This window comes from Papio anubis, chromosome 20 (assembly GCF_008728515.1).
Source record: "Papio anubis isolate 15944 chromosome 20, Panubis1.0, whole genome shotgun sequence".
NCBI classification, from domain to species: domain Eukaryota; kingdom Metazoa; phylum Chordata; class Mammalia; order Primates; family Cercopithecidae; genus Papio; species Papio anubis.
The window spans coordinates 45,220,915-45,243,975 of record NC_044995.1 but is presented as its reverse complement, the minus strand read 5'-3'; the positions used below and the strand labels follow the sequence as shown (position 1 = coordinate 45,243,975).

General features: G+C 48.9%; 1 protein-coding gene across 2 annotated transcripts in view; it reads right to left on the bottom strand.

Moving 5' to 3' along the window:
* The window catches only part of ACER1 (alkaline ceramidase 1), a 47,982-nt gene that overhangs the window by 14,753 nt on the left and 10,168 nt on the right, over positions 1–23,061 (bottom strand). Inside the window, exon 1 of one of the 2 annotated variants that reach the window (XM_003914749.5) lies at positions 4,736–5,194. The exons of the other annotated variant lie outside the window; for it this stretch is intronic. Within the exon in view, the coding sequence (XP_003914798.1) occupies positions 4,736–4,828 (93 nt within the window). The 5' untranslated portion in view covers positions 4,829–5,194. Of the gene's footprint in view, positions 1–4,735; positions 5,195–23,061 lie in introns of those variants that run through there. 2 annotated transcript variants of the gene reach the window in all.

The following is a 23,061-nucleotide window of genomic DNA, read 5'->3' as shown; positions in this document are numbered from 1 at the left end:
GAGGCAGGAGGATCACTTAAGCCCAGGAGGTCAAGGCTGCAGTCAGCTATGATGGCACCACTGCATTCCAGGCTGGGCAATAGAGTGAGACAGTGTCTCTAAAAACAGTAAAATAAAAATAAAATAAAATAAACATGAAAAGAAAAATTTTGCCACCCACCCGACCCTTTTGAACTGTACGATTTATTAGCTATAGGTTTGGGATACTCAGAAGTGTTTTGGAGGAGAAGGTCTTGGGAAAGCCCTTTCTCACATAACTCTGATTCTATTCCTCATCCCCTGACCTGTTTGGATAGAGGCTTTTTGATTAGAATAGAATAGAATAGAATAGAATAGAATAGAATAGAATAGAATAGAATAGAATAGATCCGGGTGTGTTTGTACCAGGGAAAGGTAAGTCTCATTTTGTGCAACTTTTGTTTCTGTATGATACACATCTGGAAAGGCAGGTATGGGATGATGATGATGTAAAATCTCTTTCCTAATAGGTGTCATGATCAGAGGAGTTTGACACCTGCAGCCTTACCAGGTAGCTACAGGTGGCTCAATTTATTTTATTTGGGGACAGGCTACAGGAGAATCCAGTGGAGGACAATTTCGCATGCAATAAGAACACACAGCTATACTCGGGCTCAGCACACACCTGAATCAGCCCTTTCTAGGTGCCTTTTATTTTTTAGAGACAGGATCTCACTCTGTTGCCCAGGCTGGAATATGGTGATGCAATAACAGAGTACTGCAGCTTCAAACTCCTGGACTCAAGCAATCCTCCTGCCTCAGCCTACCAGATAGTTTTTATTTTTTATTTTTTATTTTTTAATTTGTAATTTTTGGCTGGGTGCGGTGGCTCACGCCTCTAATCCCAGCACTTTGGGAGGCCGAGACGGGTGGATCACGAGGTCAGGAGATTGAGACCATCCTGGATAACACGGTGAAACCCCGTCTCTACTAAAAGCACAAAACAATTAGCCAGGCGTGGTGGCGGGCGCCTGTAGTCCCAGCTACTTGGGAGGCTGTGGCAGGAGAATGGCGTGAACTTGGGAAGCAGAGCTTGCAGTGAGCTGAGATCAGGCCACACCAGCCTGGTTGAGCAAGACTCCGTCTCAAAAAACAAAAACAAAAAAAAAATTTTTTAATTTTTAATTTTTTGAGACGGAGTCTTGCTCTGTCACCCAGGCTGGAGTGTAATGCTGTGATCTCAGCTCACTGCAACCTCCACCTCCCAGATTCAAGTAATTCTCGTGCCTAAACCTCCCCTGTAGCAGGGATTATAGGCATGCGCCACCATGCCCAGCTAATTTTTGTATTTTTAGTAGAGATGGGGTTTCACCATGTTGACTAGGCTGGTCTCAAACTCCTGACTTCAAGTGATATACCCGCCTTGGCCTCCGAAAGTGCTGGGATTACAGGCATGAGCCAGCGATGCCCAGCCCACAGCTAGTTTTTAAATTTTGTGTAGGGACCGGATCTTGCTATGTTGCCCAGGGTAGTCTTTTTTTTTTTTTTTTTTTGAGACGGAGTCTTGCTCTGTTGCCCAGGCTGGAGTGCAGTGACCAGATCTCAGCTCACTGCAAGCTCCGCCCCCGGGTTCACGCCATTCTCCTGCCTCAGCCTCCCAAGTAGCTGGGACCACAGGCGCTCGCCACCTCCCCCGGCTAGTTTTTTGTATTTTTTAGTAGAGACGGGGTTTCACCTTGTTAGCCAGGATGGTCTCGATCTCCTGACCTTGTGATCCGCCCGTCTCGGCCTCCCAAAGTGCTGGGATTACAGGCATGAGCCACCGCGCCCGGCCGCCCAGGTTAGTCTTGAACTTCTGGCCTCAAGTGATCCTCCTGTCCTGACCTTCCAAAGTACTAGGATTAAAGGTGAGAGCCACCACAGCCGGCCTCCCAGTGCCTTCTGCAGGGGCTCTCATCTGGAGGTGGGATGAAAAGAGAACACTGTACCGTGGTGGATGCTGGGGACTCCAGAGAGAAGAGCTCTAGAGCCCTTACTCATCATCTCAGCCTCCGAGGACCAATCATTCAGCTCCCTCCCACGTTACAGGTGGAACTACTGAGGACCGGAAACCATATCTCTGGCCAAGGAAGAGAAAGAATCAGTGAGACCATGAGGATCCCGGAGTCTCATAATCCCACTTCCCAGATATGGGAAACCCCGCGGTCAAAGGTAACAGGATCAGAGCAACCTGAGCATCCTGGAACTGAGCCTCCAACCCTCCTCCCAAAAAAGTCTCCTGGACTCACCAAGTTTTAAGTCCTGGCTCTAATAACCAGGGTGACCCTGAGCACAGCCTTCAAACTCCTTGAACACCTGTTTCATCACCCGGAAAATGGGAAGAAGTCTATATCATATAGATTGCGTCTAACTCCCAACGTCACTGTGCACATTAAAGGAGGTGTTTCATGTAAAATGTTTAGGGCCATGCCTGGTACACAGCAAGCACTCTTTTTTTTTTTTTTTTTTTTGAGATGAAGTCTCACTCTGTTGCCAGGCTGGAGTGCAGTGACGCAATCTTGGCTCACTGCAAGCTCCGCCTCCTTGGTTCAAGTGATTCTCCTGCCTCAGCCTCCTGAGTAGCTGGGACTACAGGCACCCGGTACCACGCCTGGCTAATTTTTTGTATTTTTAGTACAGACAGCGTTTCACCATGTTGTCCAGGATGGTCTTGATCTCTTGACCTCATGATCCACTCCCCTCGGCCTCCCAAAGTGCTGGGATTACAGGTGTGAGCAATTGCACCCGGCCAGCAAGCACTCTTTTGCTCACCGAGCAGGGGCTATGTGCAGGGCATAGAACTAAGCACTACGAGGCCGGGCATGGTGGCTCATGCCTGTAATCCCAGCACTTTGGGAGGCTGAGGTGGGCGGATCACCTGAGGTCGGGAGCTCGAGACCAGCCTGGCCAACATGGCGAAACCCTGTCTCTACTAAAAATACAAAAATTAGCCAGGCGTGGTGGTGGGCACCTGTAATCCCAGGCTGGAGTGCAGTGACGCAATCTTGGCTCACTGCAAGCTCCGCCTCCCGGGTTCAAGTGATTCTCCTGCCTCAGCCTCCTGAGTAGCTGGGACTACAGGCACCTGCCACCATGCCCGGCTAATTTTTGTATTTTTAGTAGAGACGGGGTTTCACCATGTTGGCCAGGCTGGTCTCAAACTCCTGACCTCAGGTGATCAGCCTGCCTCAGCCTCCCAAAGTGCTGGGATTACAGGCATGAGCCACTGTGCCTGGCCTTTTCCTTTTTTTTTTTTTTTTTTTTGAGATGGAGTCTCGCTCTGTCGCCCGGGTTGGAGTGCAGTGGCCGGATCTCAGCTCACTGCAAGCTCCACCTCCCGGGTTCACGCCATTCTCCTGCCTCAGCCTCCCGAGTAGCTGGGACTACAGGCGCCCGCCACCTCGCCCGGCTAGTTTTTTGTATTTTTTTAGTAGAGACGGGGTTTCACCGTATTAGCCAGGATGGTCTTGATCTCCTGACCTCGTGATCCGCCCGTCTCGGCCTCCCAGAGTGCTGGGATTACAGGCTTGAGCCACCGCGCCCGGCCTTTTTTTTTTTTTTTTTTTTTTGAGACAGGGTCTCCCTCTGTCGCCCAGACTGGAGTGCAGCAGTACGACCTCAGCTCACTGCAGCCTCCACTTCTTGGGTTCAAGAAATCCTCCCACCTCAGCCTCCCAAGTAGCTGGAACTACAAGCACGCACCACCACTCCCAGCTAATTTTTAAAAACTTTTTGTAGAGACACGGTCTTGTTATGTTGCCCAGGCTGGTCTGGAACTCCTGGGCTCAAGCGATCCTCCTGCCTCGGCCTTCCAAATTGCTGGGGTTACAGGCATGAGCCATGGCGGTAGGTACATCCATGACTTTTTAGCACTTCTCATGTGGTGTTTTAACAGGGAAAAAGAAGACCACGCAGAATGCCCAGAACTGAGGGGTTTCCTAGGAGGTGGGATTTTTTTTTTTCTTTGTGAGACAGAGTCTCGCTCTTTCACCCAGGCTGGAGTACAGTGGCACAATCTCAGCTCACCACAACCTCTGCCTCCTGGGTTTAAGCGATTCTCGTGCCTTAGCCTCCTGAGTAGCTTGGACTACAGATGCCTGACACCGTACCCAGCTAATTTTTTATTTTAGTAGAGATGGGCTTTCACCACACTGCCCAGAGTGATCTCGAACTCCTGAGCTCAGGCAATCCACCCACCTTGGCCTCCCAAAGTGCTAGGATTACAGACGTGTGCCACTGCGCCCAGCCAAGAGGTAGAACTTTTTAAATACAGAAACCAGGATAGTCCCGGGCACACCGGGACAAGTTGATCAGAGGGTACAGCTACAAACAAGACAGACACAGTCACCTCTTCCAGGAAACCTTTCCTGATTGGCCCATTCCCTCTGGCTCAAGGGCGCCCTCTGCTTCCCCCAACCACAGCTGCCTCTTTGCCCCCCAAGAAGACACCATCCCTCCCGGTTGCAAATGCCTGCAGTCACATCAGCGTTAGCTTAGGGAAGACAGAGACCGGCTCTTTTCCTGGCCACCAATGTGTCTCTAAAACCTACCGCAGAGCCTGGCATCAAGTAAAGACGAGTAAATGAATGAAAGCTGGCACTCTTTGGCTAACAGATGAGAAAACTAGGGCTCAGACAGGGGAACCACTCCAGCAAGATTCCCCAGTAAGGATGTATGGGGAGGAACCGGGATTCGAACCGGCAACTGGAGAGACTCCTTCATACACCCGCGCACTCACCGTGTTGTAGAACTCAGCCACCAGCTCCGAGTACTGGAAGTTGCTCTCACACCAGTCCACCTCGGAGCTCTGATAGGCGAAGATGCTAGGCATCTTGTCTCAGTGGCCACCGCCAGCCGGCTGTGCCCGGCAGAGAGGAGAAGGCAAGTTTGGGAAGGCCGGGCCCTGGTGAGGCGGGGAGAGGACAGCCCGGTGCCCCGCGGCAGGCAGACTGAGAGGAAAAACCTGCTGGGCCGCTCCCCAGTTGCACCAGGGCAGCCTGGCTGTGCAGTGAGAGCAGCCCTGGGCATAAGCCATGGCGCTAGCACTGTCCAGGCAGGGCAGGGGGCAGGAGTACGCAGGGAAGAGGCCTCCCATCCAGACTCCCCAGGAATAGGAATTGGGGTGGGGGGCAGTGGAGGGAACTGTTTTTATCTTTTATGTACTTATTTATTTATTAGAGTTAGGGTCTTGCTCTGTTGCTCAGGCTGGAGTACAGTGGCATCATCATAGCTCACTGAAGCCTCAAACTCCTGGGCTCAAACAATACTCCTGCCTCAGCCTCCTATGTAGCCAGGACTACAGGCACATGCTGCGACCATGCCTGGCTAATTTTTTTGTTTGTTTGTTTTATTTCATTTTGTTTTTGTTTTTGTTTTGAGATGGTGTCTCACTCTGTTGCCCAGGCTGGAGTGCAATGGCGCAGTCTCCCAGCTCACTGCAACCTCCGCCTCCCGGGTTCAAGCAATTCTACTGCCTCAGCCTCCCAAGTAACTAGGATGACAGGCACCCACCACCACACCCAGCTAATTTTTGTATTTTTAGTAGAGGCAGGATTTCACCATGTTGCCTAGGCTGGTCTCCAACTACTGACCTCAAGCAATCCGCCTGCCTCAGCCTCCCACAGTGCGAGGATTACAAGCGTGAGCCACCACATCTGTACTATTTTTTATATACTTATTTGTTAGAGTCAGGGTCTTGCTCTGTCAGCCAGGCTGGAGTGCAGTAGCACAGTCATAGCTCACCGCAACCTCAAACAACTGGGCTCCAGCAACGTTCCTGCTTTAGCCTCCCAAGCAGCTGGGACCACAGGCACAGTCTGCCACCATGCCTAGCTAATTTTTTATTTTTTTTATTTTATATTTTGTAAAGTCGTGATCTTGCCATGTTGCCAAGGCTGGTCTCGAACTCCTGGGCTCAAGTGATCCTCACGCCTCAGCCTCCCAAGATGCTGGGATTGAAGGGAGGGGACTGTTTTTAGAACTGTCATTCAAAAATAATAACGTAGGCCGGGCGCGGTGGCTCAAGCCTGTAATCCCAGCACTTTGGGAGGCCGAGATGGGCGGATCACGAGGTCAGGAGATCGAGACCATCCTGGCTAACACGGTGAAACCCCGTCTCTACTAAGAAATACAAAAACTAGCCGGGCGAGGTGGCGGGCGCCTGTAGTCCCAGCTACTCGGGAGGCTGAGGCCGGAGAATGGCGTAAACCCGGGAGGCGGAGCTTGCAGTGAGCTGAGATCCGGCCACTGAACTCCAGCCCGGACAAGAGAGCGAGACTCCGTCTCAAAAAAAAGAAAAAAAAAAAAAAATAATAATAATAACGTAGAGTCCATTGAGATGAGTAGCATGGCTATCCCAAGTTTACAGACGAGTAAACAGAGACACGGAGCACAGTCATTTGAGAGGGCACACAGGTGGTAACCCTAGGCTGGCTCTGAACTCAGGTTTTACTGCCCTGGCACCATCCAAAGCCACACGTTGCTGCTGCCTAGGTTGGGGCAGCAGCTGGACACCTACCCCAGTGGGCTCAGCTCAGCTCCCCTGAAATCCTTGTCTCTGTAACCTTGACATTCATTTCCCCTTTAAGGACCTCTGTCTTCCTGTTTCGGCTAGGGAAAGTTGGGCTGGATTGAGGCCCCCAACTCTTAGAGTGAAGACCTCATCTGCTCAGAATGTCCCATCTTCCACCAGAAGCCACTTCAAAGCCTCTGCGAGGAGAGGAAACCTTTGGGGTTTCAGGTCTAGGATCCACAGTCCTGGCTTCCAAGGGTTGCGGAAAGCTCTGAGTGACATAGGCTTGGGTTTGAATGCTGAGTTCCTCTACTTGCCTTTTTTTTTTTTTTTTAATTGAGATGGAGTCTGGCTCTGTCACCCAGGCTGGAGTGCAGTGGCACAATCTCAGCTCGCTGCAATCTCCGCCTCCTGGGTTCAAGCGATTCTCCTACCTCAGCCTTCCAAGTAGCTGGGATGACAGGCACCCGCCACCACACATAGCTAATTTTTTTTGTATTTTAGTAGAGATAGGATTTCACCATGTTGGTCAAGCTGGTCTAAAACTCCTGACCTCAGGTGATCTGCCCGCCTCAGCCTCCCAAAGTGCCGGGATTATATACGCATGAGCCAACTCACCTGGCCTGAGTTCCTCTGCTTTAAGCTGTGTGACCTTGGGCGAGTGAATTTACCTCTCTGATCTTCTGTTTGCTCACCTGTCATACGGAGAGGATGGTGACAGAACCAACCTCATCAAAGGAAGATGGAGATAAAGCATGTCAAAGGCTTAGCCCACTGCCTATGTCAGAGTAGGCGCTCGATGGATGGTAATGGGTTTTCTTACTGAAGCTGGCCTTGAACTTTAAGTCAACTTTGTGAGAATAATAATAATCATTATTATAATAATTAAAAGAGCCTGGCCTTAGCAAGCTGTTAGCAAAAGTGTGCATAACAATACTATTATGTAATTACTTATTATATAATAGCAATATTATTATATCAAAATATAAAATTACTATATTAAAAATAATATTTTATACAATATATTAAATATTATCTTAGTGTATTATTTTTAATATAACATAATAATGTGATATAATTAATTAACATAATTTAATAACTAATTAATTATATTACTTAATTATTATTTTTCTTTTTTAAGTGCTTGATGTTCAGTATTATCTCATTTAATGTTCTTTTTTTTTTTTGAAATGGATTCTCACTCTGTTGCCCAGGCTGGAGTGTAGTGGCGTGATCTCCACTCACTGCAAGCTCTGCCTCCCGCGTTCACACCATTCTCCTGCCTCAGCCTCCCTAGTAGCTGGGACCACAGGCGCCCGCCATCACACTTGGCTAACTTTTGTATTTTATTAGAGATGGGGTTTCACCATATTGACCAGGCTGACCTCGAACTCCTGACCTTGTGATCTGTCTCGACTTCCCAAAGTTCTGGGATTACAGGCGTGAGCCACCATGCCCAGCTTTCATTTAATGTTTTTAACAATCCTACCCCAGACGCGGTGGCTCACGCCTGTAATCCCAGCACTTTGGGAGGCCGAGGCGGGCGGATCATGAGGTCAGGAGATCAAGACCATCCTGACTAACACAGTGAAACCCCGTCTCTACTAAAAATACAAAAAATTAGCTGGGCATGTTGGCGGGTGCCTGTAGTCCCAGCAGGAGAGCTGGTGGGCTGGCATGGGCTGGAGAAAGAGGAGCTTACACAGTGAGCAGGCTCACCCTCACACTCCAGCCTGGGGCTGAAGCTACAAGACCTCTATCTCAAAAAAAAAAGGCAGTATTGTGATTAGTCAAACCCTGTCCAGCAACACTGGGAGAATGAGACGGAGCAGATCACCGAGATCAGGAGATCAAGACCATCCCTGGCTAACAAGTTAAAACCCGATCTCTACTAAAAAATACAAAAATCTAGCCAGGGCAGGTGGCGGGTGCCTGTATGAGTCCCAGCTACTCAGGAGGCTGAGCAGAGGAAGAATGGTGGAAAACCTGGGAGGGAACTACAGTGAGAGCAGAGATCCGAGCCACTGCCCCACTTTTCCAGCCTAGTGATTTCCACCTCAAAAAAAAATCCTAAAAGCATAGGAACTATTGTTATGCACTTTTCACCTTTTTTTTTTTTTTTTCTTTCTTTCTTTTTTTTTCCTGAGACAAGAGTGTTGCTCTTGTGGCCCAGGCTGGCATGCAATGGCATGATCTCAGTGTACTGCAACCTCCACCTCCCGGGTTCAAGCAATTCCCCTGCCTCAGCCTCGCGAGTAGCTGGATTTACAGGCACCCACCAGCACGTCCGGCTAATTTTTGTATTTTTAGTAGAGACGGCATTTCACCATGTTGGCCAGGCTGGTCTTGAACTCCACCTGTCTCGGCTTACTAAAGTGCTGGGATTACAGGTGTGAGCCACTGCACCCGGCCTCTTTTTCTCTTTTGAGACAGGGTCTTGCTCTGTTGCCCGGGCTGGAGTGCAGTGCTGCAATCACAGTTCACTGCAGCCTTGAAATCCTGAGCTCATGCGATCCTATCTCTTGCTAGTAATCACTAGCAAGGAAACTAAAGCCCAGAGAAGTTAGGGAACTTACCATAAATCACACAATTAGGAAATGATAGAGACAGGCAAGCCACACCACCTGTCTGACGCCTCAGTTTCCTCACCTGTAAGGTGGTGAAAATAATAATGGTACTGCCCTCTCGGGCCTGTTGTGAAGATTTAGTGAGCTGACACGATGTTTCCATAGAAAGATAAACTGTGGGCCGGGTGCGGTGGCTCATGCCTGTAATCCCAGCACTTCAGGAAGCCAAGGCAGGCAGATCACGAGGTCAGGAGATCAAGACCATCCTGGCTAACATGGTGAAACCCCGTCTATACTAAAAATATAAAAAATTAGCCAGGCGTGGTGGCACACGTCTGTAGTCCCACCTACTCGGGAGGCTAAGGCAGGAAAATCACTTGAACCTGGGAGGCGGAGGTTGTAGTGAGCCGAGATCACGCCACTGCACTTCAGCCCGGGTGACAGAGCGAGGCTCCGACTCAAAAAAAGAGAACAGAACAGAAAAAGAAAAAGAAAGAAAGATAAATTGTGGTGCTATATTGCCCTACATTCCAAATCACTGAACTGGGTCAGGCGCAGTGGCTCATGCCTGTAATCCCAGCACTCTGGGAGGCTGAGGCAGGTAGATCACTTGAGGTCAGGAGTTCAAGACTAGCCTGGACAACATGGTGAAACCCCGTCTCTACTAAAAATACAAAAATTAGCCTGGTGTCGTGGCACACACCTATAATCTCAGCTACTCAGGAGGCTGAGGCAGGAGAATTGCTTAAACCCAGAAAGCGGAGGTTGCAGTGAGCCAAGATTGCACCACTGCACTCCAGCCTGGGTGACAGAGTGAGACTCCCTCTCAAAAAAAAAAAGAATAATAATAATAATAATCCCTGAACTGTCTGAAAGTAATCAACTTTTTCAATTTCCAATTCTTGGAGGAGAGAGGCTCAGTCAGTGCTAAAAGGTTTTATGTCTCTTAACACTTAATGACTTTGACAAAAAAGAAAATAAAAGCCCTTCATTAAGCAACAGTACTCGCTTGGAATTTAGTAGCATGATTTGTTTACATTGTATTTATTTTTTGATAAACTTGTATTAATGGTAAGCCGTATCTACTTTCCATTCACAGTAGGGTTACAAAGTTTCCTTTTTTTTTTTTTTTTTTGAGATGGCGTTTGCTCTGTTTCCCAGGCTGGAGTGCAGTAGCATGATCTCGGCTCACTGCAACCTCTGCCTCCCAGGTTCAAGCAATTCTCTTGCCTGAGCCTTCTGAGTAGCTGGGATTACAGGCGTGAGCCACCTGGCTCAGCCAAAGTTTTCTTTTTCTTTTTCTTTTTTTTTTTGTAATGGAGTCTTGCTCTGTTGCCCTAGACTGGAGTGCAGTGACGTGATCTCGGCTCACTGCAAGCTCCGCCTCCCGGGTTCACACCATTCTTCTGCCTCAGCCTCCCGAGTAGCTGGGACTACAGGCACCCACTACCATGCCCGGCTAATTTTTTTGTATTTTTAGTAGAGGCGGGGTTTCACTGTGTTAGCCAGGATGGTCTCGATCTCCTGACCTCGTGATCCACCCACCTTGGCCTCCCAAAGTGCTGGGATTACAGGCGTGAGCCACCGCGCTGAGCCCCAAAGTTTTCTTTTTAAAATAATAATAGTTTAGCCCAGTGCAGTGGCTCATGCCTCTAATCCCACCGCTGCACTCCAGCCTGGGCAAAAAGAACGAAACTCTGTCTCAAAAAAAAATTAATTAATTAAATAAAATAAAAATAAAATAATAAATATATATATATATTTTTAAGAGATGGAGTCTTGCTCCGTTGCCTAGGCTGGAGTGCAGTGGTACAATCCTAGCTCATAGCAGTGTCAATCTCCCGGGCTCAAGCAATCTTCTCACCTTTGCCTCCCCAGTTGTTGGAATTACAGGTATGAGCTACTGTGCCCTGGCCAAAATAAATTTAAGTTTTACAATTGTGGTTCGGCCGGGCGCAGTGGCTCACTCCTGTAATCCCAGCACTTTGGGAGGCCAAGGCGGGCGGATCACAAGTTCAGGAGATCAAGACCATCCTGGCTAACATGGTGAAACCCCGTCTCTACTAAAAATACAAAAATTAGCCCGGCGTAGTGGGTGCCTGTAGTCCCAGCTACTTGGGAGGCTGAGGCAGGAGAATGGCGTGAACCTGAGAGGCGGAGCTTGCAGTGAGCCGAGATCGCACCACTGCACACCAGCCTGGGCGACAGAGCGAGACTCCATCTCGAGAAAAAAAACATTGTGGTTGTGTTTGCACAAATCTATACATGTGATAGTATTGCATAGATTTGCTCCCATTTTTCTGAGAATATGAAAAGAAAATTGCCTAACACATGAATGCATGGGAAAAGCTGTTGAAATCTGAATATGGCCTATAGGTCATATTTATGTCACCGTTCTGGTTGTGAAATTGTATAGTCATAAAAGAGGTACCACTGGGAGAAACTTAGTGAAGGTTACCTGGGATTGTTCTATACTATTATTGCAGGTTCCTGAAAGTTTATAATTATTCCAATTTTTTAAAATGTTTTTGATAGACGGTCTCACTCTGTTGCCAGGCTTGAGTACAGTGGTGCAATCACAGGCCACCGCAGCTTCAAACTCCTGGGCTCAAGTGATCCTCACACCTTCGCCTCCCAAGTAGCTGGGACTACAGGCCAGGCAAATGTTTTCTATTTTTTTGTAGAGACGGGTTCTATGTCTCCCAGGCTGGTGTCTAATTCCTGAGCTCAAGGGATCCTTCCACCTCAGCCTTCCAAACTGCTAGGATTACATGTATGAGCCACTGCACCTGGCCTAAAAATCTTTTTTTTTTTTCTTTTGTTAAGACCGAGTCTCTCCCTGTCATCCAGGCTAGAGTGCAATGGCGCAATCTCGGCTCACTGCAACCTCCGCCTCCCGGGTTCAAGTGATTCTCCTGCTTCAGCCTCCCGATAGCTGGGATTACAGGCGCCCACCACCATGTCCAGCTAACTTCTACATTTTTAGTAGAGATGGGATTTCACCACGTTGTCCAGGCTGGTCTGGATGTCATGACCTCAGGTGATCCTCCCGCCTCAGCCTCCCAAAGTGCTGAGATTACAGGCATGAGCCACTGTGCCTGGCCTAAAAATCTTTTTTCGTTTGTTTTGTTAAAGGGATTGAGTTAGAGTTTGTTTTTGTTTTTTGGTGGCCCAGGCTGGAGTGCAGTGGGGCGCGATCACCAATCCTGCAAAGGCTCGCGCCCTCCACGGGTTTGCGCCATTCTCCTGCCTCCGGCCTCGGTGGCTGGGGACTACAAGCGCCCGCCACCTCGCCCGGCGGGCATTTTAGTAGAGGCGGGGTTTCACTTTCATGGTAGCCAGGGATGGGACGCACGATCTCCCTGACCTCGTGATCCGCCCGCCTCGGCCTCCCAAAGTGCTGGGATTGCAGTGACCACAGCGGCAGTGGGGTTTTAGTGTTGCCAGATGGATAAACCCGCAATGTGTGTGGTTCATCCACATACCATGGGAGATGTGTCCAGCCCTAGAAAAAGAAAGGAAGGAAGTTTGCAGGCTGAGGCAACAACACAGGGACCAAACTTTGGGGACATCAAGCTGGGAGGTGAAATAAGCCAGATACAAAAGGACAAATCCTGTGATCCACTCCTAGGAAGTCCTAAGTGCCTCAAGTCACAGAGACAGGTGGAATGTCTAGAGGGGGTATGAGGGGCTGGGGAGGGGGATGTGCAGTGAGTGTTTCTTGGGAATGGGGTTTTAGGATTTTAGGAGAAGATGAGAAAGTTCGGAGGGATGGTGAGGTAGCAGGTTGCACAGACATGTGAATGTGCTTGTACTGCTGAACTGTGCACTTGATGATTTAGAAATGAGTCAGTTTCTGTTATGTATCTTTACCATAATTTTACAAAGGAAAATATTGATTTAGGTTTTCAAAAGAGGTTTGGGCTAAGGCAATTGGCTCCTATAATCAGCATTTTAGGGAGCCGAGGCTGGCGGATGCATAAGGGTCAGGGTTGTCAGAACCAAGCTACAGCCAACATGGTGAGACCCTATATAACAAAATAAAATAATAATGCAGGGTGTGGTGGGCGTGTGGCGGTCCAGCTCGGGAGGCTGAGATGCGACGTCCCGGCGAACCTGAGGAGGTGGAGGTTTACGGTGAAAGGCAAGACGCCACTGCAGCCTGGGGGACAGGAGCAGGGCTGCCAAAGAGGCAAAGGCAAGGCAAGACAAGGCAGGAAGAAGGGAAGGAAGGAAAAGGGAAGGAAGAAAGGGAAGGAAGGAGGGAGGGAGGGAGGGGAGGGAGGAGGAGGGGAGGGAGGGAGGAGGAGGGAGGAGGGAGGGAGGGAGGGGGAGGGAAGGGAGGGAGGAAGGGGGAAGGAGAAGGAACTAAAGCAGGCCCTGGCTCCTGGCACCTCCACAAACACCATTTAGCCAGCTGGCCCCGTCCCTCAGGTGGATACGGAGGCCGGTGGAACACCTGCCACCCAGCTCCTAGTGAGGCCTGACTCCTTCCAGCAAAGGGTAATTTTGAGAGCAGTCTCCACTGTGGCGGAGGTGGGGTGGAGCAGATGGTCTCTGAGGCCCCTTTCTGCTCATAGCTGGAACAGGACCCAGCTGCTGAGATCCTGAATCTTGGCGAGGGTTTAATAGCAGGCAGTAAGGTAGTGACTGGCGCCCACGCCCAGCCCAGACTGGAGGACTTGGGCAATCATGGTGCTGACTGGGGAGGACAGAGCAGCCAGGCAGGTGGGTGGGAGCCCGGGGAGAGCTCTGCCTCTGCTAGGAGGAGAGGAGGGGCTAGAGAGAGGGTGACAAACAGAGGCGTCTGAGCTCTCAGTGGTTATTGTAACAGATGCCACAAACTTAATGACTTAGAACAACACACACTTACCATCTTACCTTTCTACAGGTCAGGACCTTGAAATGAGTCTTACAGGCTAAAGATGTCATCACAGCTATGTTCCTGGTCGAGGCTCCAGGAGAGAACCCATTTCCTGCCCTATCCAGTGTCTAGAGGCCACCCATGTCCCTCAACTCGGGGTCCTGTCCTCCACCTTCACAGCCACAGTGCAGTCTTTTCCAGTCTCTCCCTGACTTTCTTTTTTTTCTTTTGAGACAGAGTCTTGCTCTGTTGCCCAGGCTGGAGAGCAATGGTGTGATCTCGGCTCACTGCAACCTCCACCTCCAGGGTTCAAGCAATTCTTGTGGCAGGAGAATCGCTTGAACCCAGGAGGTGGAGGTTGCAGTGAGCCAAGATTTCGCCACTGCAATCCAGCCTGGGCAACAGAGCGAGACTCCATCTCAAAACAAAACAACAACAACAACAACAAAAAAAAAACAGTCTAGGCAACATGGGGACCCTATTTCTATAAAATATTAAAAAGTTGGCCAGTGGGGGTACACACATGTGCTCTTAACTTCTTAAGAAGTTGAAGTGGGAAGATTGCTTGAGCCTAGAAGGTCAAAGTTGCAGTGAGTTATGTGTGCATCACTGCACTCCAACCTGGGCCACAGAGTAACATCTTGTCTCAAAAAAAAAAAAAAAAAAAAAAAAAGGAGTTATACCCATCTTAGCATTGGGCTTTTTTTGTTTTCTTTCTTTTTTTTTTTTATTAATTTTTTTTTTTAGGATGGAGTCTTGCTCTGTCACCTAGGCTGGAGTACAATGGTGTGGCCTCCACTTACCACAACCTCTGCCTCCTGGGTTTAAGCGATTCTCCTATCCCAGCCTCCCAAATAGCTGGGATTACAGGCACCTGCCACCACACCTGGCTAATTTTTTTAATTTTTAGTGGAGACAAGGTTTCACCATGTTGGCCAGGCTGGTCTCGAACTCCTGACCTCATGATCAGCCCGCCTTGGCCTCCCAAAGTGCTGGGATTATAGGCATGAGCCACCACACCCGGCAGTATTGGTCTTTTTTTTTTTTTTTTTTTGAGACGGAGTCTGGCGCTGTGTCACCCAGGCTGGAGTGCAGTGGCGCGATCTCGGCTCACTGCAAGCTCCGCCTCCCAGGTTCAGGCCATTCTCCTGCCTCAGCCTCCCGAGTAGCTGGGACTACAGGCGCCCGCCACCACGCCCGGCTAGTTTTTTTTTGTATTTTTAGTAGAGACGGGGTTTCACCATGTTAGCCAGGATGGTCTCGATCTCCTGACCTCGTGATCCGCCCGCCTTGGCCTCCCAAAGTGCTGGGATTATAGGCATGAGCCACCACACCCGGCAGTATTGGTCTTTATACCTGCTTTCTATTTATTTAGTAGCTTTCCATGTAGTGGAGCAATATAAAATTTCCTTTTGAAGTAAAGGTATGCGTTAATGTTTTTGGAAAGTGAACTTGTTTAAAGACAATGTTTAAGTCAATAATGGTTACCGTACAGATTGGCAAAATTTTAGTCTGACAATGCCCAAAGTCACAAAGAACATTATTGGGTAATTGGTGAAATTTGAATATGGAATATAAAGTAGATAATAGTATTGTGTCCGTGTTCGTTTTCTGAAGTAGATAAATGAATTCTGGTTGTGTAAGAAAGTTTCTTAGTTTTTGTTTTTGTTTTTGAGATGGAGTTTCCCTCTGTCGCCCAGGCTGGAGTGCAGTGGCTTGATCTGGGCTCACTGCAATTTCTGCCTCTGGAGTTCAAGAAATTCTCCTGCCTCAGCCTCCTGAGTAGCTGGGATTACAGGTGCCTGCCACCACACCCAGCTAATTTTTATATTTATAGTAGAGACAAGGTTTTGATATATTGGCCAGGCTAGTCTTGAATTCCTGGCCTCAAATGATCTGCCCGCCTCGGCTTCCCAAAGTCCTGAGATTACAGTCATGAGCCACTGTGCCCAGCTCTTTTTTTGCAACCTCTGCCTCCCGGGTTCAAACGATTCTCATGCCGCAGCCTCTGGAGTAGCTGAGATGACAGGTGCCTGCCACCACACCCGGCTAATTTTTGTATTTTTTTTTTTTTTTTTTAGTAGAGACAGGGTTTCCCCATATTGGTCAGGCTGGTCTTGAACTCCTGACCTCAGATGATCCACCTGCCTCGGCCTCCCAAAGTGCTGGGATTACAGGCATGAGTCACTGCACCAGGCCAAAAGATTTTTCTTTATTTTTTGAGACGAAGTCTCGCTCTGTCGCCCAGGCTGGAGTGCAGTGGCATCATCATGGCTCACTGCAAGCTCCGCCTCCTGGGTTCACACCATTCTCCTGCCTCAGCTTCTCGAGCAGCTGGGACTACAGGCGCCCACCACCGCGCCCGGCTAATTTTTTGTATTTTTAGTAGAGACGGGGTTTCACCTTGTTAACCAGGATGGTCTCGATCTCCTGACCTCGTGTTCCCCCGCCTCTGCCTTCCAAAGTGCTGGGATTGAAAGTTTTTTCTTTAAGTTGCTGATGCCGAGTACTGGTGAGGATGGGAAGTGGGGGAGTGGTAGAAACGTGAGAGGCCAACCACTTTGGAAAACTGTTAGAACAAGACAATTCAACAAATATCTGTGTCCTAAGAGTTACATCTCACATAAGCAAAGAGCATGGAGGGTGAAGTCATTCCAGAAGGCTCAGGCAAGTGAGAATTTAGCAATCCAGGCCCCTTCCTTCCTTCTCATGATGCTTCCATCCCAGCCTGTGGCCTCCATCCCAACACGTGACCTCCATCTCAACATGTGGCCTCCACTCCCAATATGTGGCCTCCACTTTCAACGTGTGGCCTCCATACCCATCATGTGGCCTCCATCTCAACGCGTGACCTCCACTCACAAAATGTGGGCCTCCTCCCAACTTGTGGCTCTCAATCCCAACATGTGCCCTTTGCTCCCAACATGTGGCCTCCATACCCATCATGTGGCCTCCATCTCAACATGTGGCCTCCACTCCCAATATGTGGCCTCCACGTTCAACATGTGGCCTCCATACCCATCATGTGGCCCCCATCTCAACATGTGGCCTCCACTAACAAAACGTGAGCTTCCTCCCCAACTTGTGGCTCTCAATCCCAATATGGCTTTGGTGTACCTCCTATTGGTCAGAACTAGTCACATGACCTCCACTAGATGAAAGGGTTGCTGGGAAATGTAATCTCTAGCACAGCAGCCACTTCCTGGTATCCACTTTACCCTGTGGGAAAGGAGTCTGAATCTATAAACTACAACAGGCTGCCTCCATCACATTTAGTAAAGGTGAAAATGAACATGTCCTACAACCAGGAACTCACTTCCTGGATTTATGTCCCCCTGAGAAACTCCCACAAACGGACCCAGGATTATTCAGAGCAGCCCTGCCTGCAATAGCAAAACCATGGAACTATTCACAAACATGACTGAGTTAAAGAATTGATAAGTAGGCCAGGCATGGCGGCTCACACCTGTAATCCCAGGAGCCCAAGATGGGTGGATCACCTGACATCCAGAGTTCAAGACCAGCCGGGTCAACATGGTGAAACCTTGTCTCTACTAAAAATACAAAATATTACCAGGCAATGGGAGGCTGAGGCAGAAGAATGGCGTGAACCCGGGAGGCGGAGCTTGCAGTGAGCCGAGATTGTGCCACTGCACTCCAGCCTGGGCAACTGAGCGAGACTCCGTCTCAAAAAAAGAAGAAAAGAAATATTAGTCAGGCGTGGTGGGGTGCCTTTAATCCCAGCTACTCGGGAGGCTGAGGCATGAGAAGCGCTTGAACCCAGGAGGCAGAAGTTGCAGAGAGCCAAGATCACGCCATTGCCATTGCACTCCATCCTGGGCAACAAGAGCAAAACTCCATCTCAATTAATTAATTAATTTATTTATTAAAGACTCATTAAGTAAATAGTGGATTCTCCTGCCTCAGCCTCCTTAGTAGCTAGGACTACTGGCGCCCACAATCATGCCTGGCTAATTTTTTTGTATTTTTAGTAGAGAGAGGGTTTCACCATGTTGGCCAGGCTGGTCCTGAACTCCTGACCCCAAGTGATCCTCTTGCCTCAGCCTCCTAAAGTGCTGGGATTACATGCGTGAGCCACCGTGCCCGGCCTGTGCAGATATAAGTTTTCAACGCATCTGGGTAAATACCAGGGGGCACAATTGTTGGATTATTTTGTTATTTTTTTCTTTAAACCATATATGTTTGTTATATATCCTCTTGTGAAGGTATATTTCACAACAATCAATTTATTTTATTTTATTTTATTTATTATTATTATTATTTTTTTTTTTTTGAGATGGAGTCTCGTTCTGTCATCCAGGCTGGAGTGCAGTAGCGCAATCTCAGCTCACTACAAGCTCCGCCTCCCGGGTTCACACCATTCTTCTGCCTCAGCCTCCTGAGTAGCTGGGACTACAGGCGCCCGCCACCGTGCCCAGCTAATTTTTATATTTTTAGTAGAGATGGGGTTTCACCGTGTTAGCCAGGATGGTCTCGATCTCCTGATCTCATGATCCTCCTGCCTCAACCTCCCAAAGTGCTGGGACTACAGGTGTGAGCCACCGCGCCTGGCCTTTTTATTTTATTTTTGAGATAGAGTCTTGCTTTTTTGCACAGGTTGGAGTGCAGTGGTACGATCAGCTTATGCAGCCTCCAACTCCTGGGCTCAAGCCATCATCCTGTTTCAACTACTCCCAAGTACTTTCAACTACTAGTACTCCAAGTAGTTGAAACTACGAAAGTGTGCTACCACTTCTGGCTAAGTTTTGTATTTTTGTGGGGTAGGGATGAGGTTCCACCATGTTGCCCAGGCAGGTCTCCAACTCCTGGGCTCAAGTCCACCCACCTCAGCCTCCCAAAGTGCTGGGATTACAGGCCTGAGCCACCATGTCTGAACAACAATCAATTTAAAAATTAGAAGTGTGGGCTGGGCGTGGTGGCTCACACCTGTAATCCCAACACCTTGGGAGGCCAAGGCAGGCAGATCATGAGGTCAGGAGATCGAGACCATCCTGGCTAACATGGTGAAACCTCATCTCTACTAAAAATACAAAAAAATTAGCTGGGCGTGGTGGCGGGCGCCTGTAGTCCCAGCTACTCAGAGAGGCTGAGGCAGGAGAATGGCGTGAACCCGGGAGGCGGAGCTTACAGTGAGCCAAGAGCGCGCCATTGCACTCCAGCCTGGGCGACAGAGTGAGATTCCGTCTCAAAAAAAACAAAACAAAAAAACCAGACGACTTATAAACAAATGGATGTGGCTGTGTGCCAATAAAAATTTATTCAAAACTGGCCGGGCGCGGTGGCTCAAGCCTGTAATCCCAGCACTTTGGGAGGCCGAGGCGGGCGGATCACGAGGTCAGGAGATCGAGACCATCCTGGCTAACACGGTGAAACCCCGTCTCTACTAAAAAAAATACAAAAAACTAGCCGGGCAAGGTGGCCGGCGCCTGTAGTCCCAGCTACTCGGGAGGCTGAGGCAGGAGAATGGCGTGAACCCGGGAGGCGGAGCTTGCAGTGAGCTGAGATCCGGCCACTGCACTCCAGCCTGGGCGGCAGAGCAAGACTCCATCTCAAAAAAAAAAAAAAAAAAAAAAAATTTTTATTCAAACACAACTTCATTTACAAACAATACACTGAGGCCAGGTGCGGTGACTCATGCCTGTAATCCCAGCACTAGCACTTTGGGGGGCCGAGGTGGGTGGATCACCTGAGGTCAGAAGTTCGAGACCAGCCTGACCAATATGGTGAAACCCCCATCTCTACTAAAAATACAAAAATTAGCCAGGCGTGGTGGCGGGTGCCTGTAGTCCCAGCTACTCAGAGAGGAGGCTGAGGCAGGAGAATTGCTTGAATCCAGGAGGCAGAGGTTGCAGTGAGCCGAGATTGCGCCACAGAAACTCCAGCCTGGGTGACAGAGCGAGACTCTGTCTATAAATAAATAAATATAAAACAAAATAAAACCCAAACAATACACTGGTTGTAGTTGCCAACGCCTGGCCTAGATTCTACAATTAACATTCTGTTCTATTTGTTCAATCACATAGCTGTTAATATATCCATGTTTTCATCTCATCATCACTCCATTTTATTTATTTATTTATTTTAATGATTTTATTATTATTATTATTGGAAATGGGGTCTCCCTGTATTGCCCAGGCTGCTTTCAAACTCCCAGGCTCAAGTGATCCTCCCACCTCAGCCTCCCAAGCTGCTGGGATTCCAGGCGTGAGCCACTGAGCCTGGCCATCACATTATCTTCCGAGGTGGGTTAACTCCATGACTTACCAGAAGAAGGGTTGCCACATAAAATACAGGACACCCAGTTAAATCAGAATTTCAGATAAATGAGGGATAAGTGTTTAGCATAAATATGTTCCAAATATTGCATAAGATCGGATTATCCTCAAAATTATTCTTCATGTATCTGAAATTCAAATTCAAATGAGCCTCCTGTATTTTTAGGTGCTAAATCTGGAAGCTCTAATCTGGAAGTATCTCTTCAACTGAGTCTGTCTCATTCCTTCCTCCAAAAAAGAGTTTGAAAAAAGTTTTCATTAAGTGGCATTATGTCATTTCTATTGCCTCCTCTACCAAAATCCAGTAACCTCAAATGGGTACTCTGAGGTTAACCTTTTATTTCACTCATTCTTTCCTCCTCCTCCCTCCTCCTCCTCCTCCTCCTTCCCTCCTCCTCCTGGGTGACAGAGCGAGACTTCGTCTGGAAAAAAAAAAAAAAAAAGAAGATTAAAGACTGAGCCCTGGAGCTCTCCAAGACAGAAGGGTCTCTTTTTTTTTTTTTTTTTTTTTTGAGGCCAGTCTCGCTCTGTCGCCCAGGCTGGAGTGCGGTGGCGGATCTCCCAGCTCACTTCAGCTCAAGCCTCCCAGGTTCCGCCATTCTCACTCGGCCTCCCACAGGTAGCTGGGACTACAGGCGCCCGCCACCGCGCCCGGCTAGTTTTTTGTATTTTTTAGTAGAGACGAGGTTTCACTGTGTTAGCCAGGATGGTCTTGATCTCCTGACCTTGTGATCCACCCGTCTCGGCCTCCCAAAGTGCTGGGATTACAGGCTTGAGCCACCGCGCCCGGCCAGAAGGGTCTCTTAAAGGACCAATCTGATGAGAGGGAAAAAATCTTTCATCACAAAGAAAACATCCATTTACAGGGCACTAGTTAACTAAATTATGGGTTTTGATATCACGGACATGGAATGCTCCACAGGCATTTTAAAAAAAAAAAGATGACAAAAGTTCTGAGTCACCATTTGGATTCTCCAGAACAGATCCTGAGAAATAATTTGGGGTGTGAGATTTTTATTGGGAATCACAGTTGTCAAAGAAAGAAGCAGAGCAGGCCGGGCACGGTGGCTCACGCCTGTAATCCCAGCACTTTGGGAGGCTGAGGCGAGTGGATCATGAGGTCAGGAGTTTGACACCAGTCTGGCCAATGTGGTGAAAACCCGTCTCTACTAAAAATACAAAAATTAGCTGGGCATGGTGACGGGCGCCTACAGTCCCAGCTACTCTGGAGGCTGAGGCAGAAAAATCGCTTGAACCTGGGAGGTGGAGGTTGCAGTGAGCTGAGATAGCACCACAGCACTCCAGCCTGAGCAACAGAGTGAGATGCTATCTCAAAAAAAAAAAAAAAAGAAGAAGAAGAAGAAGCAGGGCTGGGTTTGGTGGCTCACGCCTGTAATCCCAGCGCTTTGGGAAGCAGAGGCAGGTGGATAGCTTGAGCCTAGAGTATGAGATCAGCCTGGGCAACATACGGAGTCCCAATCTCTTCAAAATAAAAGAAAGAGAGAGAGAGAGAGAAGAAAGGAAAGGAGGGAGGGAAGGAAGGAGGGAGGGAGGGAAGGAAGGTAGCGAGGGAGGGAGGGAGTGAGACAGGGAGGGAGGCCAGACAGGACTGGGCAAAGGGAGAAGTTAAAGTGGTATTGAGCATGGACAAAGCCTTGGCTAATCAGCGAGGGACTCTAGAGCCAGTGTGCCCCATCAGAGCATCCCACGTGAAGTCAGAATACCCAGACCTTTATTCTTCTGCCTTGCCCAGTCACTGGCTGTGGGCTGCCCTGGGACAGATGGGGCTTTGAGGGAAGTGGCTCTCTGCACCTGAAGGTGACCCTAACCATGGAAGCCGGAGGTTTCTGCTCACCATACATCCCTTGGCTGGTCAGCAACTCCCTCCTTGAAAGGGGATCTGGGCGCCGGGCGTGGTGGCTCATGCCTGTAATCCCAATACTTTGGGAAACTGAGGTGGAACAAACACTTGACCCCAGGAGTTCAAGACCAGCTCAGGTAACATAGCAAGACCTCGTTTCTACCAAAAATACAAAAAGTAGCCCACTGTGGTGGCGCATGCCTGTGATCCCAGCTACTCCGGAGGCTAAGGCAGGAGGATCGCTTGAGCCCAGGAGGTTGAGGCTGCAATGAGCCATGATTGCACTACCGCACTTCAGCCTAGGCAACAAAGTAAGACCCTGCCCTGTGTCAAAAGAAAAAGGAAAGAAGGGAAAGGAAGGAGAGGGGAGGGAAAGGGAGGGGACGGGAGGGGCGAGGAGGGGAGGGGCCGGGCACGGTGGCTCACGCCCATATTCCCAGCACTTTGGGAGGCCGAGGCGGGTGGATCACAAGGTCAAGAGATCGAGATCATCTTGGCCAACATGGTGAAATCCTGTCTCTACTAAACATACAAAAATTAGCTGGGCATGGTGGCACATGCCTGTAATCCCAGGTACTTGGGAGGCTGAGGCAGGAGAATCGCTTGAACTTGGGAGGCGGAGGTTGCACTGAGCCGAGATCGTGCCATTGCACTCCAGCCTGGGCGACAGAGCAAGACTCCGTCTCAAAACAAAGACATAAAATAAAATAAAAGAAGAGAAAAGGAAGAAGGAAGGAAGGAAGGAAGGAAGGAAGGAAGGAAGGAAGGAAGGAAGGAAGGAAGGAAGGAAGGAGGAGGGAGGAGGGAAGAAGGGAAGGAAGGAAGGAGGGAAGAAGGGAAGGAAGGAAGGGAAAGGAAGGAAGGAAAGGAAGGAAGGAAAAGAAAGAGGATGTGGGAGCTGCAGAAGGAAAACTCTGTGAAAGCAGGGATTGTTGTCTGTTTTTCTTTGCATTTGCTTGCTTTGT